Below are 21,565 nucleotides of genomic sequence, written 5' to 3'. Positions count from 1 at the left end.
CACCAGATGAAGGTTCTATGATGATATGCAAGATATTCATCAGTATTGCTATAGGATAGGGTCATTTCAGGTTCCCTATCCTCAGCTGCCCAAGGAACTAACTGGGGACCTCGGCTTGGGTTCCTGGGAGCCACTCTAGGTTCAAGTCTCTTGCCAATCCTAAGGTGGCTCCCTTAACTAAGAATTGTGCTAAGAAATGAGGGAATACCTCACTTTCCCTTTAGTGAATGTCAAGTGGTTGAAGATTGTTTTCATTTAAAAAGATTAATTCTCTTAGTTCTTTGAAGCCAGCCATTATTTAGGGAAGGTCATTCTTTTGTGTTCAACCTTTATTTTGTAACAAGGAAATGAAAAAGTTCACGTCAGGATTTATTGAACATATGTGTCCAGAAATCCATGAATCAGCTGTGAAGAGCATGCTTGCCTCTTCCTGTGTTCTAGAGGCTGCCTGACTGTGAAGTCATATTTCTAGCCTCAGGGAAGACCCACTTTAATAACTGCTTCCTTTTCCTCCCTCTGGCCAGCTGTGCCACATTTGTGAGCAATGAAACTTTTTCTGCAACTTGTTCTTTAACCTCCTTCCTTGAAGCTTTTTTTTAATTAAAAAAGTAGTAAGGTTTTTATTAGCATGCCTTCATTCTGAAAGCTTAGAGATTATTCTTTCATTGCCACTGTGCCGAACTATATGTGCCTACAGGTTCATCTTGTTGGCATCAAGTCCCTTTTGGATCACTCTAAATAATTCCCATTCTCCTTTGAGAACTTTTGGAGGCGGTCTTCAAGTCATGCAGAAACATGCCGAGGGGAATCTGTCTGACTAATTGACTGGGTGTAATGATGTTTATGACTTGTGGAGGTTTCCAAAAAGTTAGTGAGGATTCTAGCTTGTTCTGTTAGAGAAAAGCTAGACTGAATGTTTTTGACCGCAGAAGGCCCATCAGTAAAGGCAGATTGTATTTAGCACTGTGTAGTTGAACACTGTTTATGGCTTTCAGATAATGCTAAAACAAAAATATTCCAAATGCTAATGTGTGAACACATCACCCCTCTCCTTCCACCTCAAATACCCACTCTCTAGCACCCTGAAGGAAAGCACCCCTGCATAGTGAGGTCTGTTCTGTACCTCAGCTAGTGGCTCCATCCTGGCCCCTAGATCTGACTCTGACTTTTCTTGGGCCCTTTTGGCTATCCCACCTTGCATACTGTAGCTTACCTTGCCCTATTGCCTCTTTATCTGGTTTGAGCTCTTCCTCGGCCTGTCCTAGTACAATAGAGTCAGGATCCATGTGTGTTTGGCTAGCTATTTATTTTTCTAGCAGCAAAATGGTTTCTAACAAAATGTGTCAACCCTATTCAGGATAAGAACTGAAGAAGCAAGTTTGCCATTTTCCCTATTCATAAAAATCCTTTGTAATAAACACCTTGACCACATCATGGCTTCTTACATAAATCAAGTGAGGTATTGGGAGGGAAAATCCTTTCAAGGATGAAGCCTTGCCTTCCATTGTCGGATTTTCTAAACTGTGTTTTTAAGCCTGCTATCTCTTGCGCTAAGGAGTGTCACATGACTCTACTGCAGAGGTTCTCAGTTGCACACCATTATCCGTGAGCTTTCTTGGTCTCTGGTAGCCCTTTCCTGTCAGGGCCACCTGTCCAATGCTTTACCATGATGATGCTCCTGAGCCTGCTGCTCAGGCCTCCAAACACAGCCTGCTCACTTTTTGCCTGTGTCTGTGCTTCTTTCTTCTTTGAAAGCTACTCAGCCCTACTCTCTTCTGTGAAGATGCCTATTGTTTCCCAACCCCAGAAGTGTATATTTTCTATCACCATGCAATAAATCACTACAGATTTGGAGGCTTAACATGATGCAACTATTATTTTGGTTCAAAGAAGTAGGATTCAGGAACTGGCTCATCTTCATCTTTTGCTTCTGGGCTCTTCACAGGGCTGAAGTCAAGCTATTGGGTTATTTGAAGGCTGAAGTGTGAAGAAAGATCTGCTTTAAGCTTCAGTGAAGTTGACTAGAATCATTTCCTAGAAGGTTTGGTGCTGAGAACCTCAGCTTCTTGCTAACTGTAAGCTGGAGGCTGCTTTTTACACAGGCCTTTCTGTTTTGTAACTAGCTTCATCAGACCTAGTAAGAGAGTTAGCTAGCAAGATGGAGCTTGTTAGTCATATGTAACTTAATCATGGAAGTAACATCCCATTGTCTTTGCTGTATTCTGTTGCCTATACGTGAGGGGGTTGGAATTATATAAGAACATGAAACATGATGGTAGACATGATTTAGGCTATTGTAAGCCTGCCTACTAGTATGTTTTTTGTTTAAGTTTTATTTCTTTCAACAGATGTATGATCATCCTTTGTGACTCTTCTTTCTGCTATTATTTTTTATGATTTAATTTCGCTTTTTATTTCCATCATGTAACTGTTTTTGAACATCCTTAATTCAATTGCAACCCCTAAACAGTCATCTTTTGTATATTGTTCTACAAAAGACAACTTTCTATTCAGTAAACTGAAAAAGGACCAAATTAGTGACTTTCCTGTGTAAACATGAGTCTCCTGTCTTGTTCAGCAGCTATATAGCATCCATTTTATAAATCATTTTTAAAAAATTGTTTTTATTGAGCTCTACATTTTTATCTGCTCTCCTTCCTGCTGCTCCCCTTCCCTTCTACCCTCTCCCATGATTCTCATGCTCTCAATTTACACCGGAGAGCTTGTCTTTTTTTACTTCTCACGTAGATTAGATCCATGTATGTTTCTCTTAGGGTCCTCATTATTGTCTAGATTCTCTAGGGTTGTGAATTGTAGGCTGGTTTTTCTTTGCTTTATGTCTAAAAGCGACTTACGAGTGAGTACATATGATATTTGTCTTTCTGGGGCTGGGTTACCTCACTCAAAATGATGTTTTCTAGATCCATTCATTTGCCTACAGATTTCAAGATGTCATTATTTTTTTCTCCATTGTGTAAAGGTACCACATTTTCTTTATCCATTCTTTGGTCAAGGGACATTTAGGTTGTTTCCAGGTTCTGGCTATGACAAATAATGCTGCTATGGACATGGTTGAGCACATGTCCTTGTGGTATGATTGAGCATCCTTTGGGTATATACCCAATAGTGGTTATATACCTTCTCTTGAGGTAGGTTGTTTCCAGATTTTCTGAGAAATCGCCATACTGACATCCAAGGAGCTGTACCAGTTTGCACTCCCACCAGCAATGCAGGAGTGTTCCCTTTACCCCACAACCTCTCCAGCATAAGTTGTCATCAGTGTTTTTGATCTTGGCCATTCTGACAGGTCTAAGATCGAATCTCAGAGTTGTTTTTATTTGCATTTCTCTGATGACTAAGGATGTTGAGCATTTCCTTAAGTGTTTTTCAGCCATTTTAGATTCCTCTGTTGAGAGTTCTCTGTTTAGGTCTGTACTCCTTTTTTTATTGGATTATTTGTTCTTTTGATGATCAATTTCTTGATTTCTGTGTATATTTTAGAGATCAGACGTCTGTCTGATGCGAGGTTGACGAATGTCTTTTCCCATTATGTAGGCTACGATTTTGTCTTGTTGACCATGTCCTTTGCTTTACAGGAGCTTCTCAGTTTCAGGAGGTACCATTTATTAATTGTTGCTCTCAGTGTCTGTGCTACTGGGGTTTTCTTTAGGAAGGGGGTCTCCTGTGCCTATGTATTTAAGTGTACTTTACATTTTCTCTTCTATGAGTTTCATTGTTCTTGGTTTTATGTTGAGGTCTTTGATCAATTTGGACTTGAGTCTTGTGCATAGTGATAGATATGGATCTATTTTCATTCTTCTACATGTTGATATCCAGTTATGCCAGCACCATTTGGTGAAGATGCTTTATTTTTTCCATCTTATATTTTTTGCTTCATTGTCAAAAATCAGGTATTCATAGGTGTGTGGATTGATATCTGGGTCTTTGATTTGATTCCATTGGTTCTCCTTTCTGTTTTTATGCCAATACCAGGCTGTTTTCAGTACTGTAGGTTTATAATAGAGTTTGAACTCCAGAAATTCTTTTATTGTAGAGGATTGTTTTGGCCCCTGGATTTTTTGCTTTTTCGTGTGAAGTTGAGTATTGTTCTTTCAAGGTCTATGAAGAATTTTGCTGGGGTATTGATGAGCATTGCATTGAATCTGAAGACTGCTTTTAGTAAGATTGCTGTTCTTACTATGTTAATTCTACCTACCCAAGAGCATGGGAGATCTTTCCATTTTCTGGTGTCTTCTACAGTTTTTTTCTTCAAAGATTTAAAGTTCTTGTTATATAGGTCTTCCACTTGTTTGTTTAGAGTCACTCTGAGATATTTTATGTTATTTGTGGCTATTGTGAAAGGTGATGTTTCTCTGATTTCTTTCTCAGTCGGTTTATCATCTGTGTTAAGGAGGGATACTGATATTTTATAAATCTTGGTATTTTCCAATTGGTAGCAAAATCAGTGACTCATACATCTGTCTATAAGCTAGTTGGAATGGCTGTTCACCTTGCTCTGATTTGCATTAAATGCAAGAGCCTGTTATCTTATTAAGGAAAAGTAGTTGTTCATCAAATACACAAACTTTGCCAGCTTAAAACATTAGCTGTTTTTGAATGTGTATTGTTCTGTTTCCTGGGAGCTTGATGGATCTTAGAAATGATATAATCTATAAAAACTAATTTATTTCTGTTTAAACTAGCTGGCTTCTGTTCCCTTTTAATAATAATTTTATGACCCTGCTATTTCTAGGTCATAGCAAATGAATTGAAAAGAGGGCTGGCCTTTGGGGAAGTAGCATTTAATTTCTTTCCTTTTACCCAGCAGTGATCTGGTCCTCATTATGGCCTGTTGGAGATGTTCTACAGGGTGAATATTCAATATGCTTTAAAAGGCTTGTAGCAGATATAGTATCATTTGGTATCTGTGGGCTTGCAAACTCCAAACATTGTGTAACCCATCTGGTCTAGCTTTCCATGCTCAGGGACCTATCCCTGGGTGATCCTCTGAGATAGCTTCTAACCATTTTCATTACTTGTCCTGTTAGTGTACTAGCTAGTCTTTAGAAGGCAGGTAAAGAAACGACAGTCTGGTTTTAGTGAACACATTTATGGTATTGAAATGTTGATATCACAGTAAGATGTGTTGACTGGTTTCTTTAAGAAAAACTCAGGTGAAAGTCAACTTAAACTTGGAGGAATCATTCATCTGTTGAGAAAGATGCAGAATGGGGGAGTTAAAGACAGCCAGAGTTGAAAGCACATGAGTGTATATGTCTGCATTTTGGGTCTTTGGGGAGCTATGAGGCTAGAAGCCAATTAAAGCTTTAGTGGAGAGAAACTTAAAAGTCATTTCTCCAGGGCAAAGGAAAGATTTGGAGCAGAGAGTGCTCAGAGAAAAGCAGGAGGGTATTGAAGTTAATGCAGCCACCTTCTGGGAATTGGAATCACTGCAAAGTCCCATCTAAGATGGCCCTGGAAAGGATTGAGGTTGGGGCCCCAAAGAGACACTGGAACTAGGCTCAGCCTTGGGAACCTGAGGGCATGCGTATGGTCAGCTAAAGAAGAAAGTGTCTACAGCCTACCATGTTAGTTCCTCCCTTTTCTAACCTCTTACCAGTTTTCAAATTAATATAGTTCAGGGAAATTGAACTATATTAATCCCTTACTGACTGGGTATTAACTTCTTTTTCATTCACTTATTTGTCTGAATATATTAAGGCTTTATTGCTGCCTATAATTTTTGTTAGGTAGTCTGATGTTTCTTAACTTATATTCCAGTTGAAATTCCCTATCTCTGTCATAGACTGTAGACCATATCTTCATTGTAGACAGAGAACATCAGAATGTGTTTGTTTTCTTGTAACCTCAAACTCAAAGTATCCAAAGTGAAGTTGACTCTTCCAGTTCTGTCATTCAGGCAAATCTCTCAGATAGCATGGTTTCTTTTTTCATTATTATTTCCATCAGTGCCATTTCATTTCTGGAGGCAGTGTGGCATCATAGGAAGAGGATAAGGTACCAGCATTAATCAGATTCAAGCTGAACCCTCACCTGCCCTTGTGCTTTCCTAACCGGTATCCATAGGAAAGCCTGTTATTAAGTATCTTTGAGCCTTATTTTTCCAAACATTTAAATTATCGTAGAATTCCCCACCTACTTCACTTGGACTGCTAGGGAATATTAAAGTTAGTACTATATGTGAATCACATAGTACAGGGCCAAGTGTGTGTATCAGCTCGATGATGAGTTACTAGTTACCGGGCTGAGTGTGTTCAGCACCACCCTTGTCATATACAGGCTGTATTTTAGAACACATTCTTGTTCATGTCTTCTTTAGAGTGTGGAATAGTGAGCTTTGCATATACTGTGTCTCCCACTTTTTAGAGATGTAGTTGATCCCCATATTTCAGAGGAAGCAAGGACCATGGGTAATCTCATCCCCTCTTGTAGTGTTTCAGTGCAGTGCAGCGGTATCTTAGTCTTTCTGCCTGAGTTTAATCTTTTCTCCAGGGCTCTGAACCTATTCTTTCTTTCCCAGGGACCCCTCCCTTTCCTAAGTGTGCTTACTTCTACCACACCTTCTTTACTTGTTTCTTTCCATTAGCAGCTAACCATTCCAAGCCTCTCTTATCTTAAAAAAATAAAATATTCAAAACTGTGTGACAATTTCTCTCTTCCTATATAACCACCACCCTGTATTATTCTATTCCCTTACTGCTAGACTTCCTGAGCCCATCCCACACCCTCATCCCCACAGTCTGCATGAGACTCAATTTCCCACGCACACATTCTGACTTTTCTTTGTTTTATTCACTAAAATTGGTCTCACTGGGGTTGCCTGTGACCTTGTTACTATAGTCACATTGCTGACCATGCTTTTGCCATTGAAATGGCAAACCCTAAAAGGGTTTGGCTTCTGTAATTCTACATCAGCCCCATTTTTTTTTCTTACCTTGCTTACCACACCCCAGTTTCCTTTGGAAATTTTTCTTCTTTTGCTTTGCTTTAGTATTGATGTTCCTGGGCTCTTATCCCTCCTAATCTAAACAGTCTCTGAAGGAGAGCCATTTTACTCACTCATCTGTTCTCTACTCACAGGTGACTTGTTCAGATCTATTTCTAGCCCAGATCTTCCTCTTACACATCACATCTAGTACCTGGTCCCTCAAGTTCACTACCTGTCCCTGAGCTTGCATCCTTTTATGCTTACCTCAACATGCTCTCCCAATGACAGCCCATTGCTCCTCACACTGTAGGATGCCTCAGAATCACCTCAACAGCTTGTTCAAATACAGATTACTGGGCCTTATGCCCAGAGCTTTTGGGTCAGTATGAGGAGGTGTTGAGGTTATGATTTACATGGACTCCCAGGTGATATTTATGCTACTAGTCTGGAAAATATTCTTTGAGAACCTCTGTTGAAAGAAAATAAGGCACACTTACCCCCCCCCCGCCCTACCTTATATACCCCTGTTATCCCCATTCTCTAGGGGCTTCTAAATCTTTTTAGTTTTGCTTTCTATGTGCCTTCAGGACCATTTATTTCTTCTGCAACTAGAATGCTTTCTTACACTAATCTGCTGTTTTCCCTGCACCCAGTCAATTTTCTGAAATCTTTTTCCAATACAGAAACTAGTATAAATTTCTTCACACGGAGGTCAAGTCAAACAGTTGCCTCTTCTTATACCCATTGGTATAAATCCAAACTCAATATACAAAGAACCTACTCTTGTCCCTCCTTGTTTTGCATATCATGGATTAGGCATACCCAAACAAACAAACAACAGCCCAAAACATATATATCTCAGCTGGTAGAGTTCTTGCTTAGAATGTGTGAAGCCCTGGGTTTAGTGCGTAGCATCACATGAAACCGGATATGGTGGCATGCATCTATAATTCATACACTTTGAAGGAAGAGGTAGGAGAATCAGGAATTCAGGGTCATCCTTTGCTATGTTCAATGCTATCCTGGGATGTATGAAACCTTGTCAAAAGAAAGAGGTAGAGTGTGGGAAGAAGAAAACATAAACAACAAATAGATCAGAAAGAAAACATAAACAACAAATAGATCAGAAGGCAGTTATTGAGTGTTTAAATGGTCTACCACTTGGAAGGCCAGAATGCCTATAGACATGTGGACAGTGAAGGGGAGAATCATGAGGTTTCAAGTGAGAGGAAGGACTCTACTGGGAACTGGAATAAAAGTATTCTAGCAAAGGCTTTGTATTCTACCCTTGATGTCCTGAAAATCCAAAGGTAATGAACGAATTTGATGAAGGTATTTTCAAATTGGCATAGCATTAAGACTTTAAAATAGTTATTGCTAGCTGATTTAGACAGATGTGCAGCGAAGATCACTAGCAAAAGGCAGAGCAGAAGGATGTGAAAGGTGGCAGTTGATTGATCAGGAGAAGAGTACAAGTGTAGACAAAATGACTATAATTTTTAATGGGAGTTGAACCATTAAAAAGAAGCTAGGTGCTTTGCACTGGGACAGTAGGAAAGGTATCTTGAGAGTACAGCCTGGCCCATTAAAGGCCCCATAGTTTATAAAAATGAAAACTCATTTGTAAGACTTCAATTTGAATAGAAAATGCTGCTAGTGCTCCATGCTGGAAAAGAGCCACACGAGGAGATGTTATTTTAGATTCCGTTTCCAAGTGTGCTGGCTAGTTTTATGTCAGCTGGACACAAACTAGAGTCTTTAAAGAGGAGGGAGCCCCAGTTGAGAAAATGCCTTCATAAGATTGAGCTGTAGGCAAGCCTTTAGGGCATTTTCTTAATTAATAATTAATGTGGCCAAGCCCATTGTGAGTGGTGCCACTCCTGTACTGCTGGACCTGGGTTCTGTAAGAAAGCAGATTGCACAAGCCAGTTAGAGCAAGCCAATGAGCAGTACTCTTCCATGGCCTCTGTATCAGCTCCTGCCTCTAGGTTTCTGCCCGTTTCAGTTTTTATACTGACTTCCTTCAACGATGAGCTGTGATGCAGAAGTATAAGACAAATAAACTCTTTTTTCCCCAATGTTTTGATTGTGGTGTTTCATCACAGTAATAGTAATCCTGACTAAGACTAAGGTACTCAGAGGCCTGTGTAGCCATATCCAAAAGGGCCCAGCATCTTAAACTAGCAATAGAACTTGGTGTCATCTATGAAATGCTTGTTTCTCAGGTATGCAGAATGCAAAAGTTAATAAAATCAAGGATGTCTCTACCAATATTTCTGAGAGAAACATGGGAATCATTCAAAAGAAATGGTATCATTTCTATTTGTTAGGAGTCCCTGAGAGGTCAAGCTGGGAATGTAACGTTTGTGTTGTAATTATGAGCTCAGGATACTGAAAAATGTCAAAAATATGGTATGTTTCCTAAAGAAAACTTAGTGGAGTGGAGCTGGCTTAGGCCATGTGTGCTACAGGCCACCAGGCTATAGGGCTGGTGCTGCTGAAGCTCATGGGTGCTTATATTGTGATACCATGTGCTCCAGATACTGGACAAGAAACTACAGGGTTGGCTCTTTCCCTGATGGGTTGCATCTTGCATAAATCTTCTTTGCTACCTTCCTCTTCTTCCTTTGGGATTGGAAATGTTTGCTTTGTGTTATTGTCTAATGGGGAGAATATAACAGCTGAGGTTTTACCATAAGTTTCAAAAAAAAAAAAGAGGGGGGCTTTAGACTTTGGAATGCTGTTGGAACTATCAAGACTGTGGAGACTCTTGATGTTGGACTAAATGTGCTTAGGGAACATGGGATAGAAGGTTATGGTTTGAATCTGGAAAGTCCCCCACAGGCTCATGTTTTAAATATATATTCCCTAGCTGGTAATTTATTCTCGGGATAAGCTGTGGAACCTTTGGGAGTTAGGGCTTAGCTTCAGAAGTAGGTCAGTAGGAGCAGGCCAGGCCCGAGTTCTGGGTGTTCTGTTTTCTGGTCTGCTATAATGTGAACTGCTGTCTTCTGGCACACACTCCTGCAGCCGTGGTGCTCTGCTCAAACACATGGAATACAACAGCGCTGAGCTGAAGCTAGTGAGACTGTGAGTAAGACGTTCCGTCCAGTAAGTTGTTTCTATTTAGTGTTTTGGTTGCAAAAGTGAGAAGTGGCCGGGTGGTAGTGACACACGCCTTTAATCCCAGCACTCAGGAAGCAGAGACAGGCGGATCTCTGTGAGTTTAAGGCCTGCTAGGTCTACAGAGCTAGTTCCAGGACAGGCTCCAAAGCTACAGTGAAACCCTGTCTCGAAACAACAACAACAACAACAACAAAAAACCCAAAACAAAACAAAAAAGGAAAAAAGTGAGTAGTATATGAGGTTGTAGGTTGCATCTTATACACCAAGAAATGTGATTTATTTTCAATGTTCCTCTTATTTTCTATAGTCTTGGTAGTCAATTGTACCCAGGTTAAAGGATTTGAGTCACTCAAAACTCAGTGTAAGGAACTAGTCACAATCCTGTAATTTCAGCACTCAGGAGAATGAGGCGGGAGGATCCTGAGTGTGAGGCCTGTCTAGACTATGTAGCAAGCACTTGCCAACTAAACAATAGCAAACAGCTCACAGTATGAGCTGAGAAAGACAATAATCTTAATGCCATCTAACAATTTTGTGAGCATACTTGTGTCAGGGTTACTACAGGTTCTGAGTTTTAAAGGTGAAATTCAGGGAAAGAATAACCTATTCAAAGCTACTTTCCTTCTTCGACCACGTGTTACTTTTCTGTAAGACTCAGGATGGGAGTACTTCCCCAGTGCACTGGGGAAAAAAGCAATGTGAAAGTGCCTGCTTCTTTCTACCCTTGTGATTTTTGCCTTAGTGGGACATTGGGCAGTGCCACAAGGAAAGCCAGAGTGTTTCTTGTAAAGTCAGCACCGCCACTCTTTAATACCATTCTCTGTCTGCACTGTAGCCTCAAACAGTAATTCTAAAGTACAGATCCTATGGAGTCTCTGCTAGCAATGATGGTGAGCTTTTTATTCAGACTGTCCCTCTCACAGAAATAATTAGAAATATTTGAATTTTTAAATATCTTGGAATTACCTTCCGACAGTTGAAATGGGTAAAGCAGTTGACACCTCAAAACTTAGTAGTTAGGGTGACCTCTGGAGGGCGGGGCAGTTAATGAGGAACGAGGTGTTAGAGGTGTTATTCCCTGATAGACAGAAACACAGGGAAGGAGCCACGAAAACGGCTGGCTTCCTCCTCAGCCTCCTGACCTGAGACAGAAGCCTGGCAGCTTAAAACAAAGGTCTTTTCGTGTTGTTTCTCTCCACTCCCCTCTCCCCCTCTTCCCCCACTCATGAAATGGCTCAACAAGTTCAAGACCAGGCAGGATGTGTTCATAACAACAGTGGTGGGCCTGTCAGCCATCCTGCCTTTTTTAAAAGGAACCAGCCCTAAAGTAGGGGAGGAAGACTCTTCAAGGCCCCAAGGAGAGACTAGGCTTGGGCCTTGAAAGTCCCCCTCTGCTTAGTGGAGGGTCTTTGTCTCTGTGTGCTTGATGTCTGTGTATATTTACTGAGCCTTAAAAAAGCCCAGCACTTGGAAGGTAGAGGCAGGCTGATATCAGTGAGTTTGAGACCAGCCTGGTTTGCAAAGTGAGTTCCAGGACAGCAGGGCTGTTACATAGAGAAACCTTGTTTCCCCCACCCACTTAATGACTTGGGAACAAAAATTCTTGGCACCAGAGTGATGACTCAGTGGTTAAGAGGACTTGAGTTTAGTTCCCAGTACCCACATGGTAGCTTACAACCACCCAGAATTCCAATTCTAGGGAATTCTAGATCCCATGCCCTTTTCTGACCTCTGCAGGCACTCTTCATACATGATACACTTAACATACATTCAGACTAAACACTCATACACAGTAAATAAAATCTACTGTTTTAAAAAAGAGTCCACATGACATTGCAGATTTGATTCATGGTTGTGGAGATGGAAATAAAGCTCAGATTCTTGGTAAAAATCTGAAACCTCCAGACTTCATACCATCAGGGTGAACCTGGAAAAGACATTTTCTCACATGGATCTGCCCTCAGGGTCAAGCTGACTGACTGGGCAACCAGGGATCTCCGCTCTTGAATTGGTTTAAGAGCTGGCAATGCCTCTGACTATCTGGCAAAATCTGGTGGAAATGCTTTTAAAAGAAAGATTTCTTAAACATAGGCCTCAGATTATTCAGTGACCAGCACATAAATATACCCAGGCATTCAAGGGAAGCAGAGGCCAGAGTTAAAACAAGTAAGAAACCACAAACAACGAATTCCTTAAAAAAATATTATCAGGGCAGGAGAGATATCTCAGTGGTTAGAGCACTTGTTCTTCAGAGGACTCAGGTTTAATTCCCAGCTCCCACATGGGGCTCATGGCCATTTGCCACTCAAGGCCCTGGGGAGTCAACACCCTCTCTGACCATTGAGGGCCCTGTGTGCATGTGGCATACAGATATACATGTAGCCAGATTACCTATTCACATAAAAATTTTTAAAATTTTGCTATTAGATACTGAAGTCATCTCAGTCTAAAAACCTTCTCTTTTCTCTGTTGAAAGAAATAAAAGATAAACCTGGAGATATTTGTAAACAATACAAAACTATGAGTTGTATCATAGCAAATTGGAACCAGAGTGTTTGTATAAGTTTGCATTCCCACCAGCAATGAAAGAGTGTTCCCCTTACTGCACATCCTCTCCAGCATAAGCTATCATTGGTGTTTTTGATCTTAACCATTCTGACTGGTATAAGATGGTATCTCAGAGTTGTTTTGATTTGCATTTCCGTGATGGATAAGGATGTTGAACATTTTCTTAAGTGTCTTTCAGCCATTTGAGATTCTTCTGTTGAGAATTCTGTTTAGTTCTGTACCCCCATTTTAATTGGATTGTTTGGAATTTTGATGTTTAATTTATTGAGTTCTTTATATATTTTAGAGATCAGTCCTCTGTCTTATGTGGGGTTGGTGAAGAAATTTTTCCATTCAGCAGGCTGCCTTTTTGTTAGGTTGATCAATGGAATCAAATTGAAGACCTGGATATTAATCCACACACCTGTGAACACTTGATTTTGACAAAGAAGCAGAAATTATACAATGGAAAAAGGAAAGTATCTTCAAGAAATGGTACTGGCATAACTGGATGTCAACATGTAGAAGAATGCAAATAGATCCACAAAACTCAGGTCCAAATGGATTAAAGACCTCAATATGAATCTGACCTCACTGAACTCTGATAGAAGAGAAAGTGGAAAGTAGCCTTCAATGCATGGGCGCAGGAGATCACTTCCTAAACATAACACCAGTAGTATAGGCACTGAGAGCAACAATAAATAAATGTGACCTCCTGAGAAACTTCTGTAAAGTAAAGGACACAGTCAATAAGACAAAAAGGCAGCCTACTGAATTGGGATGCTTTGTGAATTTTATATCATGCACCTAATATCACTCATCTCCCCAACCTTTCATATTCTCCCTCCACCCTTGCAACCTCCCCCCAAAACAAAACAAAAATTAAAAATTATTAAAAATAAAGATGAAACAAACAAAAATCATTTTGCTGTGGAAGCTGCAGTGTGTTATGGTCACCCAGTGTGTCACCCAGCCCACTCTTTTGTCCAAATATCTTTCCTTACAAACGTTTGTTGCAGTGAGTCATTGGACTGGTTCGAGGCTTCTGGCTTCTGCTACACTATCAATACTGGGTCCTGGATGGGACTCATCTCCTCTCCTGTTGTTGCCTTGTGCCATGGAGATCCTACAGCTTTGGTTCTGCAAGGCCATGCTTTCATGCTTTCCAGAAGTTCTTTGGTGGAATAAATGTTGGGGTGAGCCAACTCAAAGCCCTGGGCCTGTGTAGTAGTTGAGTTGGTCATGCCACCTGCTCTTCTGCACCCACACCACCAAGGCTAGCTCTTCTGCTTTGCCCATGTGAGCGGGAGGGCCATCTCTCCGGCCTGTGGTAGTTGACAATGGGCAGGACCAGCTCTTCCACTCTCACCTCTTTGGGACCAGATCTTCAGTGCTGCTCTGGTAAGGGGTGGGACAAAGTCATCCAAATGTCAAAGCCAACAAGGTTCAGGGCTGGCTCTCCTGTTTGCATGCTACCAGGGTCAGCTCTATGGTTATTGCCCCTTAGAGATTCAGGGTCTCCTTTCCTGAGTGCTGCAGCCAGGGAGAGGTAGGGCCAGTTCTTTTGCCCCACCCCAATGAGGGGTGGGGCCAACTGTCCTGAATCCATACCTCTAGGGCCACCATGCTGCTCAGGTGGAGGGCAGGACCATCTTTCCTGCACCCACATCACTGTACTACCAGCAAGGGGTGAGACCAGTTCTCCCATACTCATGCCCTCAGGACCAGCTCTCCTACCCACTCCATCAGGGCCAGTCTTATTGTGCTGCCCAGGTGAGGTGTGGGGCCCACTCTCCTGAGTGCTATAGCCAGTGAGGGGTAGCCTTGGCTCACCAGCTGGTCACCTTTGGGGCCAGCTCTCACATAGCTGCCCTTCACCATTGACTTTTTAATGTAATAAAATTCTGTCTTATCAACTTAACATTTTTCAATGACTTTCTTCTATCTTTAAGGTATAAAATAAAACTCTTAGGAGTGTTACATAAGGCCTTCCCTGATCTGGTTCTTACACTCAGATACACAATGCCCTCCTCTGCTCAGTTTATCTTTCTGCACTTTCTTCTCCCATCTGGAATTCCCCCAAGGTCTATCCCTCTAGTCAGGTCCTATGCAGCTTTCCTCAGCTCTGAGGTTAGCTGCTCTGTCAATAACCCAGGGACACACTGCTTGCCTGTAATTGCCAAGCCGTGTACTTGCAATACTTGTTGCAGCTTTGCCTTCTGACTCAGGTGTTCTCTGGGAATGTAGACAGTAATTTTCAATGCCTGCCAGGTCTTTTGCTGACTTAAACGGTACCTTGATTTGGATTTTTATGGCCTTTTTTGTGTTACTCTGATCTTGCTTGTATGGAGAATGGGTCACCACAGCCAGTGCCTACATACTGTCCTTTTCTGGCTCTGCTCCTTCATCACCCTGGTCTTCTGATGAGATGCCCTCACCCAGTGTGCTGCTGTGCTGTGTATACAGCGAGGTGATTGACATGTGGGGAAAGGCACATGCTGAGAAAACTCTCTGGCATTGCAGTTCCATTAGCTAAGGAGATTGAGAGACTTACTTGGGTTTGGATTTGGTGCCCCAGGGACTGTCTCTCCTGAGCCTTTGTCCTTGCAGGAGCTGAGTCCTAGCATAATCACCAGCTCATTATGTTATGTCCCACAAGCTTTTAGCAGATGAAATGAATATTCACAGTGAATGATTCCTGACTCCTGTGAGGACCCATGTTGTCATTTCTACATTTCACTGGGAGGAAGGGCTCGTGAGGTCAAGTTTCCTAGTTGATTGACTTTTGAGGATATGCAGGGAGCATTATCTTTAATTACAATTTTTGGAAATTACTCATTTCTATTGCCCTCTTGCACTGGCTGCTTTTGTGTGTCAACTTGACACAAACTAGAGTCATCAGAGAGGAAGGAACCTCAGTTGAGAAAATGCCTCCATGAGATGCAGCTGAAAGACATTTTCTCATTTAGTAATCAATGGAGGAAGGCCCAGCCCATGGTGGGTGATGCCATCCCTGGGCTGCTGGTCCTGGGTTCTGTAAGAGCTGGCTGAGCAAGCCATGGAGCAAACCAGTAAGGAACAGCCCTCCATGACCTCTCCATCAGCTTCTGCCTCCAGATTCCTATCCTGACTTCCTTCAGTAATGAAAGCAATGTGGAAGTGTGAGCCAAACACATCCTTTCCTCCCCAGGCTGCTTTTCTGTCAGTGATTCACCACAGCAATAGAAACCCTAACTAGACACCTTTGTTCAAAGTGGAGTAGACTTCGATTTGCCACATCATGTGCTGACTTTCAATCTGATCGATTACCCGCCCCCCCCCCCACACCACCACCACCAAGGCCTTAGCCTTTTTGCTTCTTAATTTATATGAATGTTTTGCTTATTAATATGTATGTAGTGCAAATGTGCCTGGTGTCCATAGGGGCAGAGGATGGTGCTAGATCTTCAGTAACTGGAGCTACAGATATTTTTAGCCACCATATGAAGACTGGGAACCAAACCTAGGTCCTCTGGCAAGGGCAGGAAGTACCCTTAACCACTAACCGTCTTTCCAGCCCCTAAACACACATTTTATTTATCATTATTATTAATTACTTGTGGTGCTGGGTATTGAACCTAGGACCTCCTGTATACTAGGCAAGTGGTCTACATGCCCTGAAAAGTTTTTGATATGTGTTTAAAGTGTTAAGAATCATTAAACTTGTTGACTCATTGTTTGTATAGGAAATGGCCTATCAGAATAATTTTTTTTACTAAGATAAGGTTGTATTTGCATTTTATTTTATAAGGTGGCAATGTTAGCTTTATTAAACTGAAATTTTCATACTGTTTAAATAGAATTTCAGATCATCTATAGAAAGAGATTAGGGTCTTGACTTTCTTTCCATTGTATTTCTCAAGGACTTTTGAAAAATTGTTTATATTAGTAGTGTACCTAGTTTTGAAATTTTTCCCATTTAGGGTTGATGAGGTGGCTCAGCATGTGAAGATGCTAGCCATCAAGATCTGACTCTAATCCCTGGGATTCACTTGGTAGCAAGAAAGAACCAACCTTTCAAGTTGTACTCTGACCTCTGTATGTTCACCATGAGTCCAGTATACACATATGTATACACACATGTACAGAAAGAAATTAATAAGTACATAATAAAGTATTCAAAAGAAAATTTTCTTTTGAATAAATATTTTAGTAGTTCTTGGTTTCTAGAGTTGTTTGAAACAGAAAGGATAGCAGAACTGGCAGCCCTGTCCTCAGTGTGACAAACTGGACACTGTGGAGGCCCAACCTTTGCCCTGTCGAGAACCACTGGCAGCTCTGCCCAATGCTCATGGCCCATCCTGGTATTTCATTTCTTCGTCACAGCAGTGCTCCTTTTAGTTTAAACCCAGTTTTTGTTTTTTTCAGACCACGCCATTCCTAGTGATGAAGACGTGCTTAGTACTCTGCCCCCCCCCCCCCAACAACTCTAGAGCATTACCTCTGTCTGTCAGCACTGCCACTGTCCTAATTCAGGCTCTGCTGTGTCTCACATGGACTGTAACTCCAGCTTTCGAAGCTCTCCTGCTCCTCTTGTCTGTCTGCTGCAGAGCACTAACAACTTCATAGTCTAACTCTGTGCTTCATACACACAAGAGAGACGTGACTCTGGCTTCTGGGATGCTTTATGGGCTAGTGTCTGAGCTTGCTGCTTTTTTTGTCTGGACCTGTACATTAGAAAGTATGTTCTGCTGAGAATTCTTTGAATCCTAAAATAGTGGTGACTTAAGTAAAAAGAAGTTTATTTCTCTCGCACATTAAAGATACCAGATGTGGGCAGGCCATGGCTTGCAGGGCAGCCTCACAGGCCTCTTCCTGTCCTACCCCTCTGCAGGTCATGTGGCTTCCACAACCAAGGTGAGCACTCAAAGTACAGCTGATACCTTTGCATTCCGGCCAGTAGGTATGAGGGAAGAGGAAGCTGGTCTCTGAAGTTTAGTGTTGCCTCCTGAAAGGTACTAGCAATACTTTCCCTCTGTGTTACTGGTTAAAGCTATGGCTGAAACTGGCAGCCATGTGGAGTTGTGAAAAAGTCTAAAGAGCATGGTCTTTTAACCAGACTAACCTGCTGTAAAATTTAGGGGCCCCTGCCCATAGCAGCCCTTTCCCACCTAACACTGTGACTACAACCTGTTGGGAATGACTGTGAATGTCTTACTGGACCTTTTCTGCATCCCCAGTAGTGACAGTGCATTGGCCCTTCCTTGTGCACAGCAGTGTGGAGCACTGGAAAAGCTTCATGGGTTTAATATAATAGTTGAATTGATTTGTGTTGAACCTCTTCTCTACATGGTGGGCTGAAAATCTAAGTACAGAAGTGCACAGCATGCAAGCTGTCCCCTTTAAATTGTAGACTTCTGTGTTGAGCTGATTATTCAGCATCATCCCTTGAGGGTCTCACAGGTGTGGCCATCATGTATGACCAGCTCCAAATTAGAACTCTAGATTTTACCTCCTCCTCCTCTAAACTTTAAAAGATGCCCCCACCAACGTGGCTGCCAAAGTCATAAATCTGGAAATAACCTTTCACTGCTCATATGCAGTGACCCTAAAGTTCTCATATAAAATTGCCATTGGTCAACCAGTTCAACTGCAAAATATATCTTAATTCTATAGTGCCTGTATCACAGCTCTGTCCTCATACCTGAACTCTGCAGCACCTCTTCACTGGCCTTTCTCTACCCACTCCCAATCTGCTCTGATCTTGCCCTGAGCTGTGCCACCCTTGCACCCAGACTCCTGTTGTTTCCAGGCTTAAATTCAGGACTCACGTGTCCTGCAAGGTCCCACCTGATTTTACTCCTGTTGTTCCTCATTCTCATCTATGCATAACCCATTCTTGCCTCTGCCTTCTGATTTGCTTTCTGGTCCTTGACAATAGTCAAGGTCATATATGAAGAACTTCCTGCTTCTACCCCTTCTTCATTTACCATTCCTCATACCCTTTGCTACTCCTGCACACGCCATCCTGTGTCTTGATATAGATGTCATTTCTTTTCAAGCCTTTCCCTAACCTCTAAATCATATTTCCCTTTCCTTCCCTGTTCAGGGCTGTTTTCCTTAGAATTGTCACGATTTATCATTTATATTTACAGAGTGATTACTTACTAAGACCATTTCTACATTTGTGTATGTAAGTTTCTTGAGGTTTTAGAACATATTTCTCTTACTAAAAATGGAATCTTCAATACCAAGTACTCAATAAATATATCTCTCAAATAAATGAATTAACAAATGACTTCAGATTAAGCAGTGCATTATCTTTCATTAAACTGGCATCTTTACTGTTCAGTGGAGTGAGACTTAATTGCTGCCAATATGTTAAGGGAAATTAATTTTCCAACTTAGTGTGTGTTTCATTTTTAATGATTTATATGTCTGTGATTCTCACCTGCAGCACTGTAAACATCTATGTAAATTATTTGTAACTTTGAACAAAGTTTATTTTTCCCATGATGACCTTTTGAACAGAGAACCTGGAAAGGTTGTCTTCAGGTGTGATGGAAGGAAGTCATGGGCCCACTTACTTCTTGGCCTTTCATTTTACATTAACCTGATAAAACTTGTGGAATGGCAGACATGCTGTTGTCAGCATGGAACCTGAAGTGATAGTCACCTTAAGATGGGGGGCTCTCTGTTTCCGTCCGAGAAACCCGGGGTTTGGGCTGTCATGGAAAAACTGGTTTCAGATGAGTATGGTTGCTCGGCCTTTAATCCCAACCCCCAGGAGGTTGAACAAAAGATTAAAAGTTCAAGGTTAGCCTCAGCTACTTACCAAGAAAACAGACAACATAATGAGAGAAAAGAAAATCAGTTTTTTCATCACTCTGACTTGGTTGCTAACTTTTTAAGTCTAAATCCTTAAATAGCAGATATCTAAGTAGTGTCTAATTAGAATTTTGTCTTCTGTTTTCTTCAATGAATTGTGTTAATCTGAAAAAAAAACAGATTAACAGAAAACTTGTAATGTATGTCATGTAACAAAAGAAATCAGCCCTCGTGTGTGTGTGTGTGTGTGTGTGTGTGTGTGTGTGTGTGTGTATTTTCTTTCAGATTAATTTTTTTAAATGTCCTGGAAGCATCTGGCGACTTTATTTATTTATTTACTTATTTATTTGCATCCTGAGTTATTGCTCCAAGATAAAAGATAGTCTTGGGTGATTATCTTTCTTTTACTGATAGAGAGGCCGTTTACCATGGGAAAGTTTGTTTTTTCTTTCTGGAAGACTGAAAATCCTGCATTCAGTAGCACTGTGGCGGGAGGATTTCAGCAGAGATAGAAACACAGTTGATCATTCTGAGTCTGAGACCACAGCAGTGTTTCCAGACCTGCCCAGAAGAGGCTGCCAGTCATGAAAAGGAGTTATGTTTTTATTTGGGCCTTGGAAATGTCTTGATGTACAAGTCTTTCTTAGCTCCCTGTAAATTGATTATAGACCCCTGTTAATTGTTAATTAGATTTTTAGAATGTTAGAAATGTTAAGTAGATCAAATGTACCCTGCTAAGACCGGGTGTTTAGTGTGAACACAGATGCAACATGATTTGATTTATCCAAATGGCCCAGCTTCTATGCACAGTCCTCTTTTGTGAAAGAAATGGCATGGAGTACTTGGCCTCCAAGAAACTTTCTAATATGAATTTAAAGATCTCTGTGTACCCAATGGATATGCAACTAATTGGTTCCTTTTCTTTTTTTTTTTCTCTCTGACTTAGGAAGAGAAGATTCCAGTGCTCCAGTTACAAAAGATGAGAACACCCCCATGTCACCGAACACAAGAACCTTACCTGAGAAGTCACTGCAGAAATCAGCAAAGGTCATTTCCTAAAGTTTTTTCTACTTGTCATTTGGGATACTCATCAGAACTGTAGTTGCTCGGTTAATCAGAAAGTCAGTAGAACCCGTAAATTAGGGCAAGTGAATAGGACTTTTGTAACTATAAGCATATGAGTATGTATTTATTCGATGATTTGGGATGTTGGTGACATTTTGGGTATAGGAGCAAACATAGTTGACTCTTGCTCTTGGTGGCACACATGCTGTAAGTACAAGAGATAAAGTAAAACCATAGTGTGAGACTGCCTGTACCAGGACATCCATCAGTGTTCACTCTGGGAGTCACATAACCACTCCAACCAGCGTGTCTGTCAACATGAGGAATTTGTACGTTGTTAGACTATGTGTATCCTATTGTTGCTCATGGAGTTACCTGGAGCTTCATCTCACTAAGCATTCTTAGGGATAACTCTGTTAAGACATACTAGGTAGGTATTGCTATCATGACTGGGTGGCCTGGGTGCTGGATCTAGTTTGTCTTCCTTTTCTCACAGTTCTTTGGTTGTCTCCTGTGTTTTTGGTATGAAGGTTGTCTAAAATATCACTCCATATCAGCCATGTATTGTATATATACATATATGTGTATATATTCACACATATTTATACATTATACATAATATACATGTGGCAAAGCTATACCTGTTTGTCTCACCTGTGCAGTATTTAAATTTTTTACTTCATGGTTTATATTAAAGAATATTTATGTAAAAATTATACTTTTTGCTTCTCTTGAAAAATTAAACTCTGACTGCACTGAGCCATGGTCTTCTATGATTGTAGTGAGAGCTGGGTAGAGGTAGCCTCTGTTCATGAAACTTCTTCTGTAATTTCCTGCCACCCTTTACCCATGCTTATTTCTTCCCTTCTCTCTTGGATAATGTTTCATAATGAATTGGGTCTAAAGTTATAAGAGAAAATAGTCACTATCCTGAGTGAGGTAAGCCAGACCCAAAAAGAGGAACATGGGATGTACTTACTCATATTTGGTTTCTAGCCATAAATAAAGGACATTGAGCCTATAATTCGTGATCCTAGAGAAGCTAAATAAGAAGGAGAACCCAAAGAAAAA

At 41.1% G+C, this 21,565-nt stretch overlaps 1 protein-coding gene across 4 annotated transcripts in view; it reads left to right on the top strand.

Annotated features, from left to right (window-relative positions):
* Positions 1 to 21,565, top strand: part of Dis3l2 (DIS3 like 3'-5' exoribonuclease 2) — a 328,490-nt gene that overhangs the window by 112,222 nt on the left and 194,703 nt on the right. For all 4 annotated transcript variants that reach the window (XM_075951632.1, XM_075951634.1, XM_075951630.1 and 1 more), the window contains one exon: positions 20,376 to 20,476. In XM_075951632.1, the coding sequence (XP_075807747.1) occupies positions 20,376 to 20,476 (101 nt within the window). The remainder of the gene's footprint in view (positions 1 to 20,375; positions 20,477 to 21,565) is intronic.

The sequence above is a fragment of the Microtus pennsylvanicus genome, chromosome 17, assembly GCF_037038515.1.
Source record: "Microtus pennsylvanicus isolate mMicPen1 chromosome 17, mMicPen1.hap1, whole genome shotgun sequence".
In the NCBI taxonomy this organism is placed as follows: Eukaryota; Metazoa; Chordata; class Mammalia; order Rodentia; family Cricetidae; genus Microtus; species Microtus pennsylvanicus.
This window is presented reverse-complemented; position numbering and strand designations above follow the sequence as displayed.